We start from the raw sequence: 17,700 nt of genomic DNA, 5'->3' as shown, positions 1-17,700 counted from the left end.
GCAGAGTGAAGGAAAAGCAGAATATGTGAGAACTCCTTCAAGACTGTTTAAAAAATAATAATATTTAGTTAGGCAAGTCAGTTAAAAACAAATTCTTATTTACAATGACAGCAACGCTGAGCCAATTGTGCACTGCCCTTTGGGACTCCCGATCACATCCAGATGTGATCTAGCCTAGATTTGAACCAGGAACTGTAGTGACACCTCATGCACTGACTTAAACCACTGCGCCACTCAAGGAGCCAGTTGGAAAAGCATTTCAGGTGAAGCTGGTTGAGAGAATGCCAAGAGTATGCAAAGCTGTCAAGTCAAAGAGTGGTTACTTTGAAGAATCTCAAATATAGAATATATTTGCCTCCTGAGTGGAGCAGTGGCGTAAGGCACTGCATCGCAGTGCTAGCTGTGCCAATATATATTCTGGGTTCAAGTCCAGGCTCTGTCGCAGCCTGCTGTGACCGGGAGACCCATGGGGCAGTGCAAAATTGTCCCAACGTCGTGAGGGTTTGGCCTGGCAGGGATTGCCTTGTCCCATCACACACTAGAGATTCCTGTGGTGGGCTGGGTGCAGTGCACGCTGACATGGTTGCCAGGTGTCTGGTGTTTCATCTGACACATTGGTGCGGCAGGCATCCAGGCTAAGTGGACATTGTGTCAAGAAGCAGTGCGGCTTGGTTGGGTTGTGTTTTGTTTTGTGGCTCTTTAACACTTTTTTGGTTACGACATGATTCCATATGTGTTATTTCCTAGTTGTGATGTCTTCATTATTATTCTACAGTGTAGAAAATAGTAAAAATAAAGAAAAACCCTTGAATGAGTAGGTGTGTCCAAACTTTTGACTGGTACTGTACATTTTTTTGTTAATTTTAGTTTTTTCTTTTCCCATTTTGTATCAGAAAGTATAATGGATGTATATTATACTCCCGTTGATGGCAGTAATGCAACATATTGTATGCTAACCGCCTTTAAATCCCAAAGAAGAAGAAGAATCTCTCCGCTCCCTGTTAGTGTTTGGCAGCTATGACAACGAAGTTTGAAAATGGGTGGTTTGACACCTCAGAAGAAGAAGCTCTCCTCCTCTAAAATGTCTCAGAAAGCTCTGAAATGCACCGTGCGAATTAAAATCCAAGCTGTAAGTACAACCTGATATGTTATTTTCTCTCACTAAGTTTTTACTTGATCCTAATGCTAATACTATATTCGCAAATGAGCTAGCTAAGCTAACCCAAACCGCACACTCAATAATCTTCGCTAGCAAACGTTAGCTTGTTATCCATCTTCCAACCATCAATATACACACACAAATGCCTAAAACTACTGCAGCCAACTGCTCACACTGTGCACAAAAGTGAACTCCCAAGCAAAATAGCTAGATCAATAACGTTAGGCTTGCCAGCCCATTGTTGGATTTGTCTTTTAACGTTAGCTAATAATAGCTACGAGCTACGGTAGCAATTTGTTGCACAAAGTAAGCAATTGCTATCTAGCCCAGTAGTGATCTACAATTTATTGGTTTGATTACAGATTACTTGTCCAGGGGTTGTGTTACCCAATCAGGAAGACATATACCTGAGTGTCTGCGTCATGGGACAGTTCAAGAAGACTCTCTGTCTGCCGCCTGCCTTCCCTCTTCTATTCCATGAGAACATGGTATTTGTGAAGGTAAGAAGGATAGAAACACATACTATACCCCGACCCACAACATTGCTTACAGCAACACAAAACAATCATGTTATCACCGTCAAACTTGCTTTCATATGTTCTTTATCTCCATCGGAAGACGTTCACAGGAGCTGCTGACCCAGGTCACATTGTGGACCTCCTTGAAGGTAGTCATTTTCTCATTTTGAGCCTTTTTGTGATATAATTTCACAACATAAAATATCTTATGTCTCTTATCTTCCCATAGCTGACACAACATCCTTTGAACTGATTCAGCTTGTGCCTCCAGGTATGACTTTCCAGAAGAAAAAAATGAAACATTTTCATGTTTTTTAAGCATGATAGGGACATGCATTTCATTATTTCTAAAAGTAACCTGTTTACAAATCATCTCGACTTGTTTTTTTCACACTACCTACGCCGAGTAAACAAAACATTAAGACCACCTGCAGAATGCTTCCGGCACCTTGTAGAGTTCATGCCCGACGAATTGAGGCAGTTCTGAGGGCAACTCAATATTAGAAATGTGTTCCTAATGTTTGGTATACTCTGTGTATATTCCCTGTTGTAAATTAGCATGGCTATACAGTACATAGAACAATGGACTAATGAAACAAATACCAAAAACTACACTAAACAAAAGTATAAACGCAACATGTAAAGTGCTGGTTTCATGAGCTGAAATAAAAGATCCCGGAAATGTTCCATATGCACAAAATCTTATTTCTCTACAATTTTGTGCACAAATTTGTTTACATCTTTGTTAGTGAGCATTTTATCCTTTGTCAAGATAATCCATCCACCTGACAGGTGTGGCATATCAAGAAACTGATTAAACAGCATGATCATTACACAGGTGTAACCACACCAGCCCAGGACCTCCACATCTGTCTTGTTCACCTGCGGGATTGTCTGAGGGGTTGGGGCGGGGTGCTCATTCTGATTGGCTGGGCCTGGTTCCCCAGTGGGTGGGTCTATGCCCACCAATGGTTGCGCCCCAGCCCAGTCATGTGGAATACATAGATTAGGGCCTAATGAATTTATTTCAATTGACTGATTTCCTTATATGAACTGTAACTCAGCAAAATCTTTGAAATGGTTGCGTGTTGCCTTTACATTTTTGTTCAGCATATCTTTTTGTATTTCTTTCACTATTCATATAGTCCCAAAATGTTTTGCATGTCAGCAATCAAATTTTGAAGATATATAACTTTGGAAATACAGCCTGCATCATGATGCAAAACACTGCATCATACCGTCTGTATTTTGAAAGTTATATCTTTAAAACTTGCTTGCTGACATGCAAAACATGTTGGGACTATATCAACAATGGACTAATATTTTTTGTGTGGAGTATTACTTTAAGCTATATATTGCTCTGTGGTTTTAGAGGGGGATATTTTGGCCACTATTGAAGAGAAGACCAGAGAATTCCTCTATCCAGGCCCCAAGCTGACACCTAGAGCCGATGGTCCTGAGAGAGAGATGCTGATGAGGAGATCTATCTGTTTCCCTGTGGGTGCACCACCTCCTCCACATGCTTTGTCAAATGTTAAACATCTCCAAAGCCAATTTTCTTTCATTTTGTTTTCTTGAATGCAATGATTGTAGATTTTGTGTTTGCAAATTGATCTTGCAAGCGATGTGTTATCTGAAGTCACTCTCTGGTTGGGTTTCCAGCTCCTTGTTAAAGGCTTTTGTTTTCTACTGTCCCCTCAGGGAATCTCTCCTAAAGTGGAGTTTGCAACCATGTCTGTCATTGAGGAATGTGATTGGAAAGATAGCCAGCCTCAGCCTGCTTCCCCTGTAAGTGTCCTCTCCTTACTGCCCTCATCACACCCAGTGTTTCCGTGTTCACAATGAATTCTGTTCAGCTGAGAGATTTGAATGATACCCAGACAGCCATAGTTAAGAGGAAGGAGATGAGGGTTTCTCATTTCCAGACAAGACAGTGATCTAAATGGTTATTTGGTTTTAAATCCTGTCTTATAGCATACAGTGGGGCAAAAAAAGTATTCAGTCAGCCACCAATTGTGCAAGTTCTCCAACTTAAAAAGATGAGAGAGGCCTGTAATTTTCATCATAGGTACACTTCAACTATGACAGACAAAATGAGAAAAGAAAATCCAGAAAATCACATTGTAGGATTTGTAATGAATTTATTTGCAAATTATGGTGGAAAATAAGTATTTTGTATCTTCTTCTTTAAGAGGCTCCTCTGTCCTCCACTTGTTACCTGTATTAATGGCACCTGTTTGAACTTGTTATCAGTATAAAAGACACCTGTCCACAACCTCAGTCACACTCCAAACTCCACTATGGCCAAGACCAAAGAGCTATCAAAGGACACCAGAAACAAAATTGTAGACCTGCACCAGGCTGGGAAGACTGAATCTGCAATAGGTAAGCAGCTTGGTTTGAAGAAATCAACTGTGGGAGCAATTTTTAGGAAATGGAAGACATACAAGACCACTGATAATTCCCTCGATCTGGGGCTCCACGCAAGATCTCACCCCGTGGGGTCAAAATGATCACAAGAACGGTGAGCAAAAATCCAAGAACCACACGGGGGGACCTAGTGAATGACCTGCAGAGAGCTGGGACTAAAGTAACAAAGCCTACCATCAGTAACACACTATGCCGCCAGGGACTCAAATCCTGCAGTGCCAGACGTGCCCCCTGCTTAAGCCAGTACATGTCCAGGCCCGTCTAAAGTTTGCTAGAGAGCATTTGGATGATCCAGAAGAAGATTGGGAGAATGTCATATGGTCAGATGAAACCAAAATATAACTTTTTGGTAAAAACTCAACTCGTTGTGTTTGGAGGACAAAGAATGCTGAGTTGCATCCAAAGAACACCATACCTACTGTGAAGCATGGGGGTGGAAACATCATGCTTTGGGGCTGTTTTTCTGCAAAGGGACCAGGATGACTGATCCGTGTAAAGGAAAGAATGAATGGGGCCATGTATCGTCAGATTTTGAGTGAAAACCTCCTTCCATCAGCAAGGGCATTGAAGATGAAACGTGGCTGGGTCTTTCAGCATGACAATGATCCCAAACACTCCGCCCGGGCAACGCCCGGGCCCGAGTGGCTTCGTAAGAAGCATTTCAAGGTCCTGGAGTGGCCTAGCCAGTCTCCAGATCTCAACCCCATAGAAAATCTTTGGAGGGAGTTGAAAGTCAGTGTTTCCCAGCAACAGCCCCTAAACATCACTGCTCTAGAGGAGATCTGCATGGAGGAGTGGGCCAAAATACCAGCAACAGTGTGTGAAAACCTTGTGAAGACTTACAGAAAACGTTTGACCTCTGTCATTGCCCACAAAGGGTATATAACAAAGTATTGAGAAACTTTTGTTATTGACCAAATACTTATTTTCCACCATAATTTGCAAATAAATTCATAAAAAATCCTGCAATGTGATTTTCTGGATTTTTTTCTAATGTTGTCTGTCATAGTTGAAGTGTACCTGTGATGAAAATTACAGGTCTCATCTTTTTAAGTAGGAGAACTTGCACAATTGGTGGCTGACTAAATACTTTTTTGCCCCACTGTATTTCCCATGATCTTTGCTCTTGTGTACTTTTGAATTGATTCAAAAGTACACAAGAATTGATTCACTATAGACTTACTTAACAGTGGGAGTACTACCTAACATATTTTGTGTAGTCAGTTTAGGTTTACAGCCTATATTGTATTGTACGGTAGGCTCCACATTTTGTGAGCTGAACATGTATAAACATGTTTCAATTATCCTTACACTCGTCAAGACTTGTCTTGTAGACAGTTAAATGATATGTAAATTGCTTTATATGTTATCATTCAGATTTGTATGTCCTTGATGAAATACAAAAACAGCCTAATACTGTATAGTGCTACTATATCAACATTGGTACCTTTAACAGCTAAAGGCAGAGGTTGATCGTGGCACATATAAGAGCTCAATAATCACACTAGTTTGACATTGACTAATTATTTCTGGATTTCTACAGAATTTATTTTTCTATCATTCTAGTCACTTTCCACCATATACCTATTTTGTTGCCGTGGCTACTGACATCCCGGTAGTTTAGCAGCACATTTTAAGGTATCCTCTCCTTGTGAAGTTAATTATAGAGAAGCAGATCAGTGGAATTGATATCCAGGCCCGGTTTCTGGTGTCTTTGACTGGCTGTTCCTCTAAACAAAGCACAATCAGCGTTCGTATCCGTTGTTCTCACCTGGCTTCTCCTCACTGTGTCCTTTGGATTTAAAGGGCAAGTTGTGCTCAGTTGCATAATATTTCCATTTACTTTTCAAACTGAAGATTTGCAGCTCCTTTTAGGATTTGTGTTTCATAACGGGTGCTATCAATTTTTCTAGTGTAATCCGCTCTGATGGCTATACTTTAAAGGGGTATTTGGCAGACAGACTGCAGGAGAGCGAGAGCAAAGTAGTCATCCATTTTCCCTGAGAACTTAAAAGCCCCTGCAGAATCAGACCAAAAAATAGATTTTTTTATTGTTCCAATAACAAATTACAAACCTCAGGCCTTTGAGTATTATCTATCAAGTCAGTGTTGTGAAATGTAGGACCGTTCTCCAGGTGCTGTTACCAGAGCCATTTATTTTAATGGCCATTATTGACAAAATGGCTGGATTTGGATGGGTGTAGGTATTCTGTCGTGACCCCCAAGGAGATGTGAATCAGAGTAAAGTGATAGGGAGAAGCATCATTGATGCTGCCTTTAGCCTTTCTTCATATGATGCTAATGGATACTCAGGATTCTCATTACCCTGGCAGGTTGAGCAATGCACTAAGGCTCCTCTTTTCCACTTTTACAATAGGAACCCTTTAAAATGTCTTGCCCTGTAATGGAGAATTTAGTAATTCTCTTCTCCCTCTCTCTTGTATCTAGTCTCTCAGACAGCTGTCTTGTCTATTTCCACTGTTGTCACTTCTTTTTTTGTCCGTGTTTGTGTGCATGTCACTCTTTGTGAAGTCTCATGGTGTGGACTTGACATGGCATTCTTTTTAAATGGGTTTTCTCGACATGATTTGCATCCGTTTGAATGGGTCTCATTTCTTGTTTTATACGCTACTTGTGGCTCAGGCTTTGTTGTTTCAAGGACACCCTGCTTTATCACCCATTACCAATACCACCAGGCCCACTAATCATATCAGACAAGCACAACTCATGGTGGAAAATGGGCCTTTTGTGTTTAACCAAAAAAGAGAGAAAATAATTGGGGAAAAAACGACTTAGTTTCATTTCATTATTGTTCCACTCCAAATCTCAACCAGGATTTATTTATTCCATTTCCTAAAAATGTGTTAATATGCCAGGATGTCCAATTAGCATTTAAATTATATTTATTATACAACCATGTAATGCTATTATTAGTCTGAAGCTGGCCATCAAATAACATAAAAAAATACGTATTTATCTGGGCATTGCCCACAGAAACTAAGATATTGCTTCTCAGAATTATGTTGTTAGCAACCATTAGAATCATTGAAGACATTTTGCAACCAAGGTGATATCCAAGCACAGAGGTGTTATTTACGTTGCATAGTTTTAATGGAGGGAATCCATTTTTTTTTCTAATATAGCAATTTATGCTTTTTGTCCCCCCACTTTATCTGAAATCACCATCACCTACTGATTAACTTGTCCGTTTTGCAGATTCAAATTGTTTTGAGCTCGTACTGTCAGTAATTATCTTTAGAAAGTAGCATGGCATTCAATATGATGCAGCTTTTTTTTTTACCCCATCTCAAAAGTGAATGGTTTGGAACGTTAAGGAGAGCTTCTCCCACTCTGATAATGAATGTGACCATGCGCAGCTCACAAAAATGATTGCTTACCTTTTATGAAATTACTCTGTTCATGTAAAAATGACCAAATATATATATACTGACTGTTTTAAAGCAAAATTACCAAAACTATTTACTTATGGTGAACAATCTGAATGATTGGGGTTTTCAATCAGCAGCTGGATGTTAGTTGTGTCCACTCCGGTAGGCTAAAATCAAATTTTCTACAGGGCATTTGGTAACTTTGACCCAGCAAATTACATTGGAGGTCACTCAACTACTAAAGCCTATGATTTGACATTGCGAAAGACATTTCACAAGCATCTGAATGCTGAAGGTGTCGTGCTGATGTCCAAATAGCCTATTAGAACAGGGATAGGCCTACCTCTCGTTGGCCTGAGCAGCTGTCTCCCACACTGTTTGCAGTTGTTAACCAGTTAAATGTAACTAAATGTTATCTACAGTGCCTTGCGAAAGTATTCGGCCCCCTTGAACTTTGCGACCTTTTGCCACATTTCAGGCTTCAAACATAAAGATAAAACTGTATTTGTTTGTGAAGAATCAACAACAAGTGGGACACAATCATGAAGTGGAACGACATTTATTGGATATTTCAAACTTTTTTAACAAATCAAAAACTGAAAAATTGGGCGTGCAAAATTATTCAGCCCCCTTAAGTTAATACTTTGTAGCGCCACCTTTTGCTGCGATTACAGCTGTAAGTCGCTTGGGGTATGTCTCTATCAGTTTTGCACATCGAGAGACTGACATTTTTTCCCATTCCTCCTTGCAAAACAGCTCGAGCTCAGTGAGGTTGGATGGAGAGCATTTGTGAACAGCAGTTTTCAGTTCTTTCCACAGATTCTCGATTGGATTCAGGTCTGGACTTTGACTTGGCCATTCTAATACCTGGATATGTTTCTTTTTGAACCATTCCATTGTAGATTTAGCTTTATGTTTTGGATCATTGTCTTGTTGGAAGACAAATCTCCGTCCCAGTCTCAGGTCTTTTGCAGACTCCATCAGGTTTTCTTCCAGAATGGTCCTGTATTTGGCTCCATCCATCTTCCCATCAATTTTAACCATCTTCCCTGTCCCTGCTGAAGAAAAGCAGGCCCAAACCATGATGCTGCCACCACCATGTTTGACAGTGGGGATGGTGTGTTCAGCTGTGTTGCTTTTACGCCAAACATAACGTTTTGCATTGTTGCCAAAAAGTTCAATTTTGGTTTCATCTGACCAGAGCACCCTCTTCCACATGTTTGGTGTGTCTCCCAGGTGGCTTGTGGCAAACTTTAAACGACACTTTTTATGGATATCTTTAAGAAATGGCTTTCTTCTTGCCACTCTTCCATAAAGGCCAGATTTGTGCAATATACGACTGATTGTTGTCCTATGGACAGAGTCTCCCACCTCAGCTGTAGATCTCTGCAGTTCATCCAGAGTGATCATGGGCCTCTTGGCTGCATCTCTGATCAGTCTTCTCCTTGTATGAGCTGAAAGTTTAGAGGGACGGCCAGGTCTTGGTAGATTTGCAGTGGTCTGATACTCCTTCCATTTCAATATTATCGCTTGCACAGTGCTCCTTGGGATGTTTAAAGCTTGGGAAATCTTTTTGTATCCAAATCCGGCTTTAAACTTCTTCACAACAGTATCTCGGACCTGTCTGGTGTGTTCCTTGTTCTTCATGATGCTCTCTGCGCTTTTAACGGACCTCTGAGACTATCACAGGGCAGGTGCTTTGATACGGAGACTTGATTACACACAGGTGGATTGTATTTATCATCATTAGTCATTTAGGTCAACATTGGATCATTCAGAGATCCTCACTGAACTTCTGGAGAGAGTTTGCTGCACTGAAAGTAAAGGGGCTGAATAATTTTGCACGCCCAATTTTTCAGTTTTTGATTTGTTAAAAAAGTTTGAAATATCCAATAAATGTCGTTCCACTTCATGATTGTGTCCCACTTGTTGTTGATTCTTCACAAAAAAATACAGTTTTATATCTTTATGTTTGAAGCCTGAAATGTGGCAAAAGGTCGCAAAGTTCAAGGGGGCCGAATACTTTCGCAAGGCACTGTACCTAATCCCCAAAAGTACTTATTTATCATTAGAGGGCCATAAACAATAACTAGTAATGCTGCATACTCAAAGGTTAAAATCTTACCTTTCTGGTTAAAAAAACAAGTTATAAATTGGTGGTCACTTTTGAGGACACGGGCTCAAGTACGCAGTACAAATATGAAATCTTTTATGTATTTCCTATTCAACAAAACTGTATAAGGCTTGAAATGACAAGCTTTCTACATATAGCATAGTCAAGTGATAAAACGGCTAAGATTTCACCTTATAACTGTAAAATACATTTATGTTTAGTGTTAGTGAAAATGGGCATATTTTCAAAAGGTCTTTCTTGATCAGAACATCTGCCCCCTTCACTGTGAACGTCTCACAGAGCTCTTGCTTGGCTTCCTGAACTCGTTAGGAACTCGCCTTTCGTCTCATATTGATCTATGACAAGCGGAAAGTGTTTTGTTTCAAATCTATTAATTATTTTAGATTAATGGCTATAAATTGATCTCTGAATGTGCTACTGTGATGAAACCACTTATTATTAACCCTTTATTTTTACCAGGTAAGTTGACTGAAGACACATTCTCATTTACACCAACGACCTGTGGAATAGTTACAAGGGAGAGTAGGGGGTATGATTGAGCCAATTGGAGGCTGGGGATGATTAGGTGGCCAGGTTGGATGGGAAGTGTCGCTGTACAGCTATTTTCAGGTCTCTCAAAATATATTAGATCGGGTTCAAGTCCGGGCTCTGGCTGGTTCACTCAAGTACATTCAGAGACTTGTCCCGAAGCCACTCCGACATTGTCTTTCCTCTGTGCTTAGGGTCTTTGTCCTGTTGGAAGGTGAACCTTCGCCCCAGTCTGAGGTCCTAACCTGCTCCAGAGTGCTTTTCATCAAGGATCTCTCTGTACTTTGTTCGCTTCAGCTTTCCCTCCATCCTGACTAGTCTCCCAGTCCCTGCTGCTGAATAACATCCCCACAGCATGATGTTGCCACCATGCTTCACCGTAGGTATGGTATTGGCCAGGTGATGAGTGGTGCCCGGTTTCCTCCAGATGTGACGCTTGGTATTCAGGCTAAAGACTTCAATCTTGGTTTCATCAGACCAGAGAATCTTGTTTCTCATGGTCTGAGAGTCTTATAGGTAGGTGCCTTTTGGCAAACTCCAAGCGGGCTGCTGTGCCTTTTACTGAGGAGCAGCTTCTGTCTGGCCACTACAATAAAGGCCTGATTGGTGGAGTGCTACAGAGATGTTTGTCCTTCTGGAAGGTTCTCCCATCTCCACAGAAGAACTCTAGATGTCTGTCAAGAGTGACCATTGGGTTCTTGGTCACCTCCCTGACCAAGGCCCTTCTCCCCCAATTGCTCAGCTCTAGGAATAGTGTTGATGGTTCCATACTTCTTCTATTTAAGAATAATGGAGGCAACTGTGTTCTTGGGAACCTTCAATGCTGCAGAAGGTTAGATCGGTGTCTCGACACAATCCTGTCTCGGAGCTCTATGGACAATTCCTTCGACCTCATGGCTTGGCTTTTGCTCTGACATGCACTGTCAACTGTGGGACCTTATAGACAGGTGTGTTCCTTTCCAAATCATGTCCAATCAATTGAATTTGCCACAGGTGGACTCCATTCAAGTTTGTAGAAACATCTCAATGATGATCAATGGAAACAGGAAGCACCTGAGCTCAATTTTGAGTCTCATAGCAAAGGATAAGAATACTTATGTAAATAAGTTATCTGTTTTTAAATTTGTAATACATTAACAAAAATGTCTTCAAACCTGTTTTTGATTTGTAATTATGGGGTGTTGTGTGTAGATTGAGGATAAAAAAGGGAATTTTTATACATTTTAGAATAAGGCTGTAACGCAACAAAGTGGAAAAAGTGAAGGGATCTGAACTTTCTGAATGAACTGTGTTTTATCAACAAACAAACAAATCAATCAACCACAATATTTGAAATATCAAGAAGTAGCTTATTTGTGCAATTGCAGTATACAGCCTAGTTGCAGTTGTGGTCACATGATTCTTGTGGACTCCAACCTGTTGCCTCTCCCTTTGCAGCCGTGTTGTAGACCATCCCCAGCCAAACAGTCCCCAGCAAGGCGTAGACCAGTCAGAGGGGCTGTTGGGAGCCCTAGACAGACGCTGAAAGGGAAGGATCTGAGTCTGATTGGTCCATCCAGTGGTTATGAGCAGCCCACTGTGGCCTCCCAGGCTCGTGCTCTCTCTCCCTACACCCACCGCAGGATGTGCCAACTGTCTGAGGAAGCCAGGCAGAGACTCAGCTACCTCCAACTTGGGCCCTACAAGTTCAAGAAGGAAACAGAGGCCCAGATCCCCTTTGTGGTTGGTGTTTACGTCTCGTGCTCTCTGACTGTGTTTGTGTGTAGATATATAGCCCAGTTTTCAATGTCCTATTATCTTACTTCTCAGTTAGGCTATTCCATCAGCACTTATTTCACTCTCTTTCTTTAAGGATCTCTGTAAGTATAAATAGTTTGCCCTTGTTTGCTGCAAACATTGTAAATGTACCAGGTTTGAAGGATATGGATATCTTTTCATAGGGAGGTTGTTGCTATGATCAAAGCCAATAGATTCCAAGCCCCTGGGCATGGCTTGAGAACAACTGGAAGGCCTTTCACTGGCTCCTCCTGTTTCTGTTTGATTGTTAATTTAAATAACATCCAGTTCCTGAGGTGTAAATATCAAAGCTGTCATGTCATTAAAGTTAAGATTGGGATTTAGCTGTGATATCAGTGTGGCATTTTCCAGCAATGCAGCCTTTAAAAAGAGAGCGTTTTTACAGAGGAAATCCCGGGGCTACAATTAACCTAGGTAATTAAGAGTCAGACCTTGATTAACAAGTAGTTAGTTACCTATTGAAGTAGCTGAGCCCCGCACTGAATGCATTATCAATGTGTGTTTAAAGCCTGCATTGCGCACATGCTGTATGTGGAAGCAAATGGCTCATTTCCTCAGTGCGTGTGATGATATTCATGTTTAATTGAAGAGTGTGGGGTTCAGTTGACACATCAGCAGCTGAATAGAGGTTGAGTTAGTGGTGTCGGTCAGCCTAAAAAGTTTCTCTCTTTGGTTGAACCTTTTTCTAGTCTTTATATAGAGTGATTAACTCTGGAATGAAAGATAAATATAGCAGGAGAAATGAGCTCCCTACGTGTCATTACATGCTGCTTGGTTAGCACCTCTATTATTACTCTAATAATGACTGACTTTAGCTGATTGTTTTGTCTTTTATATGCTACAGGTCACCAGTACTCGGAGTGTCTCCATGATTGAGACTCCTTCATCTTGTCTCTCCTCTAAAATAAGCCTTCCCCACAGCAGGTCCACCAGCTTTGCTCTAGACCCCTTAGGAGGTGAGTAATTATGTGTAGGAGTATCTGTGTTGGTGGATGTAAATACATTGTCTTTTTTGATATACCTGACTAACTTCTAGATTACAACTTTTGCACTGTATGGTACAGTACTGTTGTTCTTATTTTCTCCTTAGATGTCTCTCTCCTTGGCAGCTATAGACCAAAGCCTGTTAAAGTAAGTGTATATATATATAACATGAAAGACAATATTATGTGAATAATAAACATTACATTAATTATTTTGTGCTTGAAAGGAATGGAAATAAATAGTATTTCAAATACTGCATGTCTTCATGTTATTAAAGGTCCAATGCAGCTGTTTTTATCTCAATATCAAATCATTTCTGGGTAACAATGAAGTACCTTACTGGGATTGTTTTTAAATGAAAATGGTCAAAAAGAAACAAAAATAGCTTCTTAGCAAAGAGCAATTTCTCAAATAAGAATTTTGCAAGGACTTTTCTGGGAGTGGTCTGAGTGGGGAGGGGGAAACTAGCTGTTATTGGCAGGGTGGTTTGGAACACACTTCTTGGTCTATTAACTAATTTACCGCCTGGTGATGTCAACAGGCTGACCTAAAATGGCTGAAATTTCAGAAAATCTTTTCAAAGAGCTTACACTAAAATAAGTATTATCATAATTTTCACGATTTCACAGTATTATTCCAACCTCGTAGTGTGGAAATGTGTATAAAACACATAAAAATCACGTTTTTGACTGCACTGGGCTTTTTAGGACAGATAATGCAGTGTGTTCAACAGTGCTGATCATAGGTTTTCTTGTCTTTCTCCAGGTAGGCACTGGCTGTCTGAAGACTCAGAAATCACCAGGGAAGTCTTCCAGACAGGACTGTTCCAGAACCACAGTCAGGATGGCCCGGTCAGCCCTGGCTGCCCAGTCCTCTACCCCAGTGTGTGGCCCAAGGAGTCCCCTGCTCAGCCGCTCCTCCCTCAGAGAGCGGTAACAACACACCCGCTACTGGAACACAGTTCAACATGTATTTTTCTGTCCTGGCCTCCTGTGGGGTTTTTGCTATTTTAGTTTCCCACACAACCGTCCTCCTGAGATAAAGTTAGATAATAAGGAGCATAATTAAAGTCCCTGCTAATGACTTGGTGTTTTGTCTCTTCCGTCCCCCGAGTAGTTTGTGCAGATCACCAATGACAAGATTTGAAGCTGTGTGTCATTGGGTATCTTCTTTAGCTTAATCTCTATGGTTTTTCTCCCAGATGAGTAAAAAGGGGAAGAAAATACGTTTTTGGTAGAATTTGACTAGACCTTGTTATGCTCGGAGCTAAGCTATTTGTGTTTGCTCAAAAGATGTTGAAAGGTTTGCGGGAGAAACTACCTCTCCCATATTTCCAATTATATGGTATTGACAATTTGGACCTCATGAGAACCTGGCCAGATACAACAGACTTTGTACTTGTAATCTTTATTTTGATAACACTCGACAGCCAAGATGAATATCCCCCTCTCTCAAATGACAGGATCTGATGTCTTGTCATGTTTGTTCATTACCTAAAAGAAAAAAAGGATCCCTGAACAAACAAGGGAAAATGGTATTGATTGTGTTTCAGCAAGACCGAATGCATTTGACCTGACGCACACTTTAATAAATTCTGAGAGACCCTGTCATTGATCTGAACAGCTGCGAGCTAAACCAACAAATGTTTGGTTGTTTGTTACGCCACCTCCCTTTTTTTCAGTTCATAAGTAAACATTAAAATCAATAGGCAATTTTAAACTGGAAAGTAAATTGTAGGAAATGAATGATGCTTCCCTCAATTGAAAACGCGACAGAAGTCACAGTGCTGGAGATTAAGCTGGGTTTTGTAGATTCTGACAACGGGAGAAGGAGCACGTCTTGTGGAAGTCTTTGATGGAAAAGCAAATGATAGATCCTTACATCAACTTTGCCCTCCACCCTCAGTCTATTTATGTTGTGATGGTTTGTCCTTTATGACTATCTGTCTGAAGCAGCGACTACATTTAGCTGTTTAAAGATAAAAGCAGCACCAAATGGCAGGTCTCCCTTACCAATCAGATGTGAATTGGAAGTAATACAGAACTTAGAAGTATTTGTCTTTTGTAAGCCTCTTATTTTATATTGCCCCTTTTCCAGTTACGGACAGCAATACTTTTATGTTGTGCTAAAAAAAATAAGTCTGTCCCTAGACTAATAGACAGTATTCTAACTGTTGACATACCACTGTTTAGGATCGGAACACAGAATCCAATCACACTCTTTTAGAAGAGTTGAATTCAAAGAAATGTGAAACATTCAAAGCCTCAATAATATAGAGTAGTTACCTACATGCTACAATGGGTACATTTGAGTTTTTTTTTTTTATTGCGGTATGTCTTTTGTCTACATGTTTTATGCCTGTTTTTATATCCGCTGATATTTTTATCCCAGGACTTGGCATACAGCACAGACTAGTGGAGAAAAGGAGTGCTGTTCAGAATACATAGATTACGTTCTTTTTTTCCCGTTAAATATTGTAGATACATTTTAATTTGGTTTCCTGCTTACCATAATGTTACATACTTTGTTGTGTGAAGGGGATGTGACTGTAATGTCATTATTCTAGGTTCCATAGTAGTGAGTCCAGTCCGTCTAAGGAGATCCACAGTCGAGTCCAGAAGATTCTCCACACCCATTCTACTGACAGGAAACTACACTTTGTGAGTAATGTATGACCTTTTAGGATAGACAAAGCATAGGCCCCTACTGATATTGACAGATCAATGCCTAAGACGCATTTATAATATGGAGCTTGGAACACTTCTGTTGGTTATGAAGATTAATATGCATGTTATGGAACATTAGTTTTGCACTACATCTTTGTCTAGGCACACTTTGATTTTACTCATTTGGTGAGCTGAACTTCCTCTCACCTCTACATTTTTGTTCCCCATTTTCATTTAAATTTAAAGCCTTGAAATACCTGTTCGGCTCGGTTTACCTCAAATGGGAAAAGCTGTCGAGTTGGCAGGTGTTGTTAATAAGACGTATCACTTCCCACCCTTTGCTGTTTGAAATATCCTGATGGCGAAACCAAAGGGAAATCTGTTTAATTACCCTAAAGCTGTCTGAAAGCGGCTCTGAAATAAAAGGGAGACGGGGTTCTGTGGGTGGGAGATCTTCAGGCAGTAAGCTTCTGTTAAGGGCTCATCTTCTCCAGCACAAAAATAGAGAAGGTACCAAGGAGCCTCAGCATGGTGCCAACAGCTACATGACTGAAGGAGAGCTTCAAGAGGAATAGATGCTTAATCCACACATAATGAAAAGGAAACACTGAGGGGGATTTACTTAAGAGAATGAAATCAAACAACTAAAAGAGCTTGACTTTAAATAGGATATTTTGAATTATAGTAAACAGTGCTATATTTTTGGGGTTTGTGCAATTAATTGATTCGCTAATGTCACGTCACACACTTGGAGTGCATAATTAGTAAATTTTTTCAGTAATGCTCAATAATTGTAACAAACAAAATATTTGTATATTTTCAGGACGAGGATGGGTGTTCGGCTAAGCGGGGGCCTCCGCTCTCCTGTGAAGACTCTTTATGTGACAGCCAAGACAGGTACACACTCTAGGCCTGTCATAATACTTTGAAACACCTAATCACTGATATCTTCATCATCATAATAACCAGAAAGTTTTCCCACAGACCATCTTTCCGCTGTTTTAACAATATATATTTATGTAGCAATTAATCCAGTATTATTTGTACGTTAGTTATCTTCAAACAATAATTAGAACGATGTGCATTAATGACCTGTACTGTAGCATAAATGTTCTCAACCTGAGGCCTTTTCTGATGTCCTCCCGCTGCAGGGACACTCCTGGAGAGACATCTGTCCACCTGGACAATGGGACATTCTGGAGCAGGCAGGTTGCCTGCTACACAGGGAAACCCCACAGGGCTGTGTTTGAGGACAGTCTGGGACTCATCTACAAGAACATGTACAGGAGGGCCTTGAGCACCACCTGAGACCTACACTATTATTGCTTTAGACACCTGGCTGGGTTCCAATTATGACACTTGATTGCTAAGATGAAGGAACACTGACCCTGTGCTATACCATAACCAAAGCTTTGTCATATGTGCCCTGGTTACACTGATTTTAGCTCATTTATAGGGTTACATGTGTGCACTATTTACAATTTTCCATATTTTTGTACTAAGAATGTTTATCTAAACTGATTTAATGACTGTACTTCTTCAAAATGTCTTTCCTGTCCATCTTGTGGATTTGGTGTACTCATTCTCTGGGTAGAAACTGGTTGAGCAGATGTTAATTCATTTACTCCTAACAAGTATATCAATGGTGGCTATGCATGAAATCTTGATTTCCATTGTTTATGGCCATTAATGTAAAAAGGCCCAGTGCAGTCAAACATGTTTCATATATTGAACAAAAATGCAACGTGTTGGTCCCATGTTTCATGAGCTGAAATTAAAGATCCCTGAAATGTTCCATATGCACAAAAAGCTTGTTTCTTTCAAATGTTAAGCATTTCTTCTTTGCCAAGATAAGCCATCCAGCAGCTGACTAAACAGCATGATCATTACACTGGGGACAAAAGGCCACTATAATGGAGTTGTCACAACAATGCCACAGATGTCTCAAGTTGAGGGAGCGTGCAATTGGCATACTGACTCCAGGAATGTCCACCAGAGCTGCTGCCAGAGAATTTGTTCATTTCTCTACCGTAAGTCGTCTCCAATGTCATTTTAGAGAATACGTCCGGCTGACGTCAACATTGAAGAGTGCCCC

General features: G+C 40.5%; 1 protein-coding gene across 1 annotated transcript; it reads left to right on the top strand.

The window, feature by feature from the left end:
• The first annotated feature begins 890 nt into the window (after positions 1-890).
• Positions 891-17,400, top strand: spata6 (spermatogenesis associated 6). Its single transcript, XM_021604029.2, has 13 exons — positions 891-1,129; positions 1,522-1,659; positions 1,778-1,826; positions 1,907-1,948; positions 3,050-3,174; positions 3,379-3,465; positions 11,596-11,880; positions 12,800-12,911; positions 13,046-13,086; positions 13,705-13,871; positions 15,506-15,599; positions 16,429-16,502; positions 16,757-17,400. Exons 1-13 carry the CDS (start codon positions 1,037-1,039, stop codon positions 16,911-16,913), a joined length of 1,464 nt encoding a protein of 487 aa, XP_021459704.2. The 5' UTR covers positions 891-1,036; the 3' UTR covers positions 16,914-17,400.
• The last annotated feature ends 300 nt before the right edge of the window (positions 17,401-17,700 follow it).

Source organism: Oncorhynchus mykiss, chromosome 5 (genome assembly GCF_013265735.2).
Source record: "Oncorhynchus mykiss isolate Arlee chromosome 5, USDA_OmykA_1.1, whole genome shotgun sequence".
NCBI classification, from domain to species: Eukaryota; Metazoa; Chordata; class Actinopteri; order Salmoniformes; family Salmonidae; genus Oncorhynchus; species Oncorhynchus mykiss.
This window is presented reverse-complemented; position numbering and strand designations above follow the sequence as displayed.

Excerpts from the sequence above, each read along its gene's own strand:
- spata6 (XM_021604029.2), top strand. The coding sequence starts at position 1,037 with ATGGGTGGTTTGACACCTCAGAAGAAGAAGCTCTCCTCCTCTAAAATG. Across the intron at positions 1,130-1,521 it reads TGCGAATTAAAATCCAAGCT|ATTACTTGTCCAGGGGTTGT; the intron begins GTAAGTACAACC and ends GTTTGATTACAG. Across the intron at positions 12,912-13,045 it reads TGCTCTAGACCCCTTAGGAG|ATGTCTCTCTCCTTGGCAGC; the intron begins GTGAGTAATTAT and ends TTTTCTCCTTAG.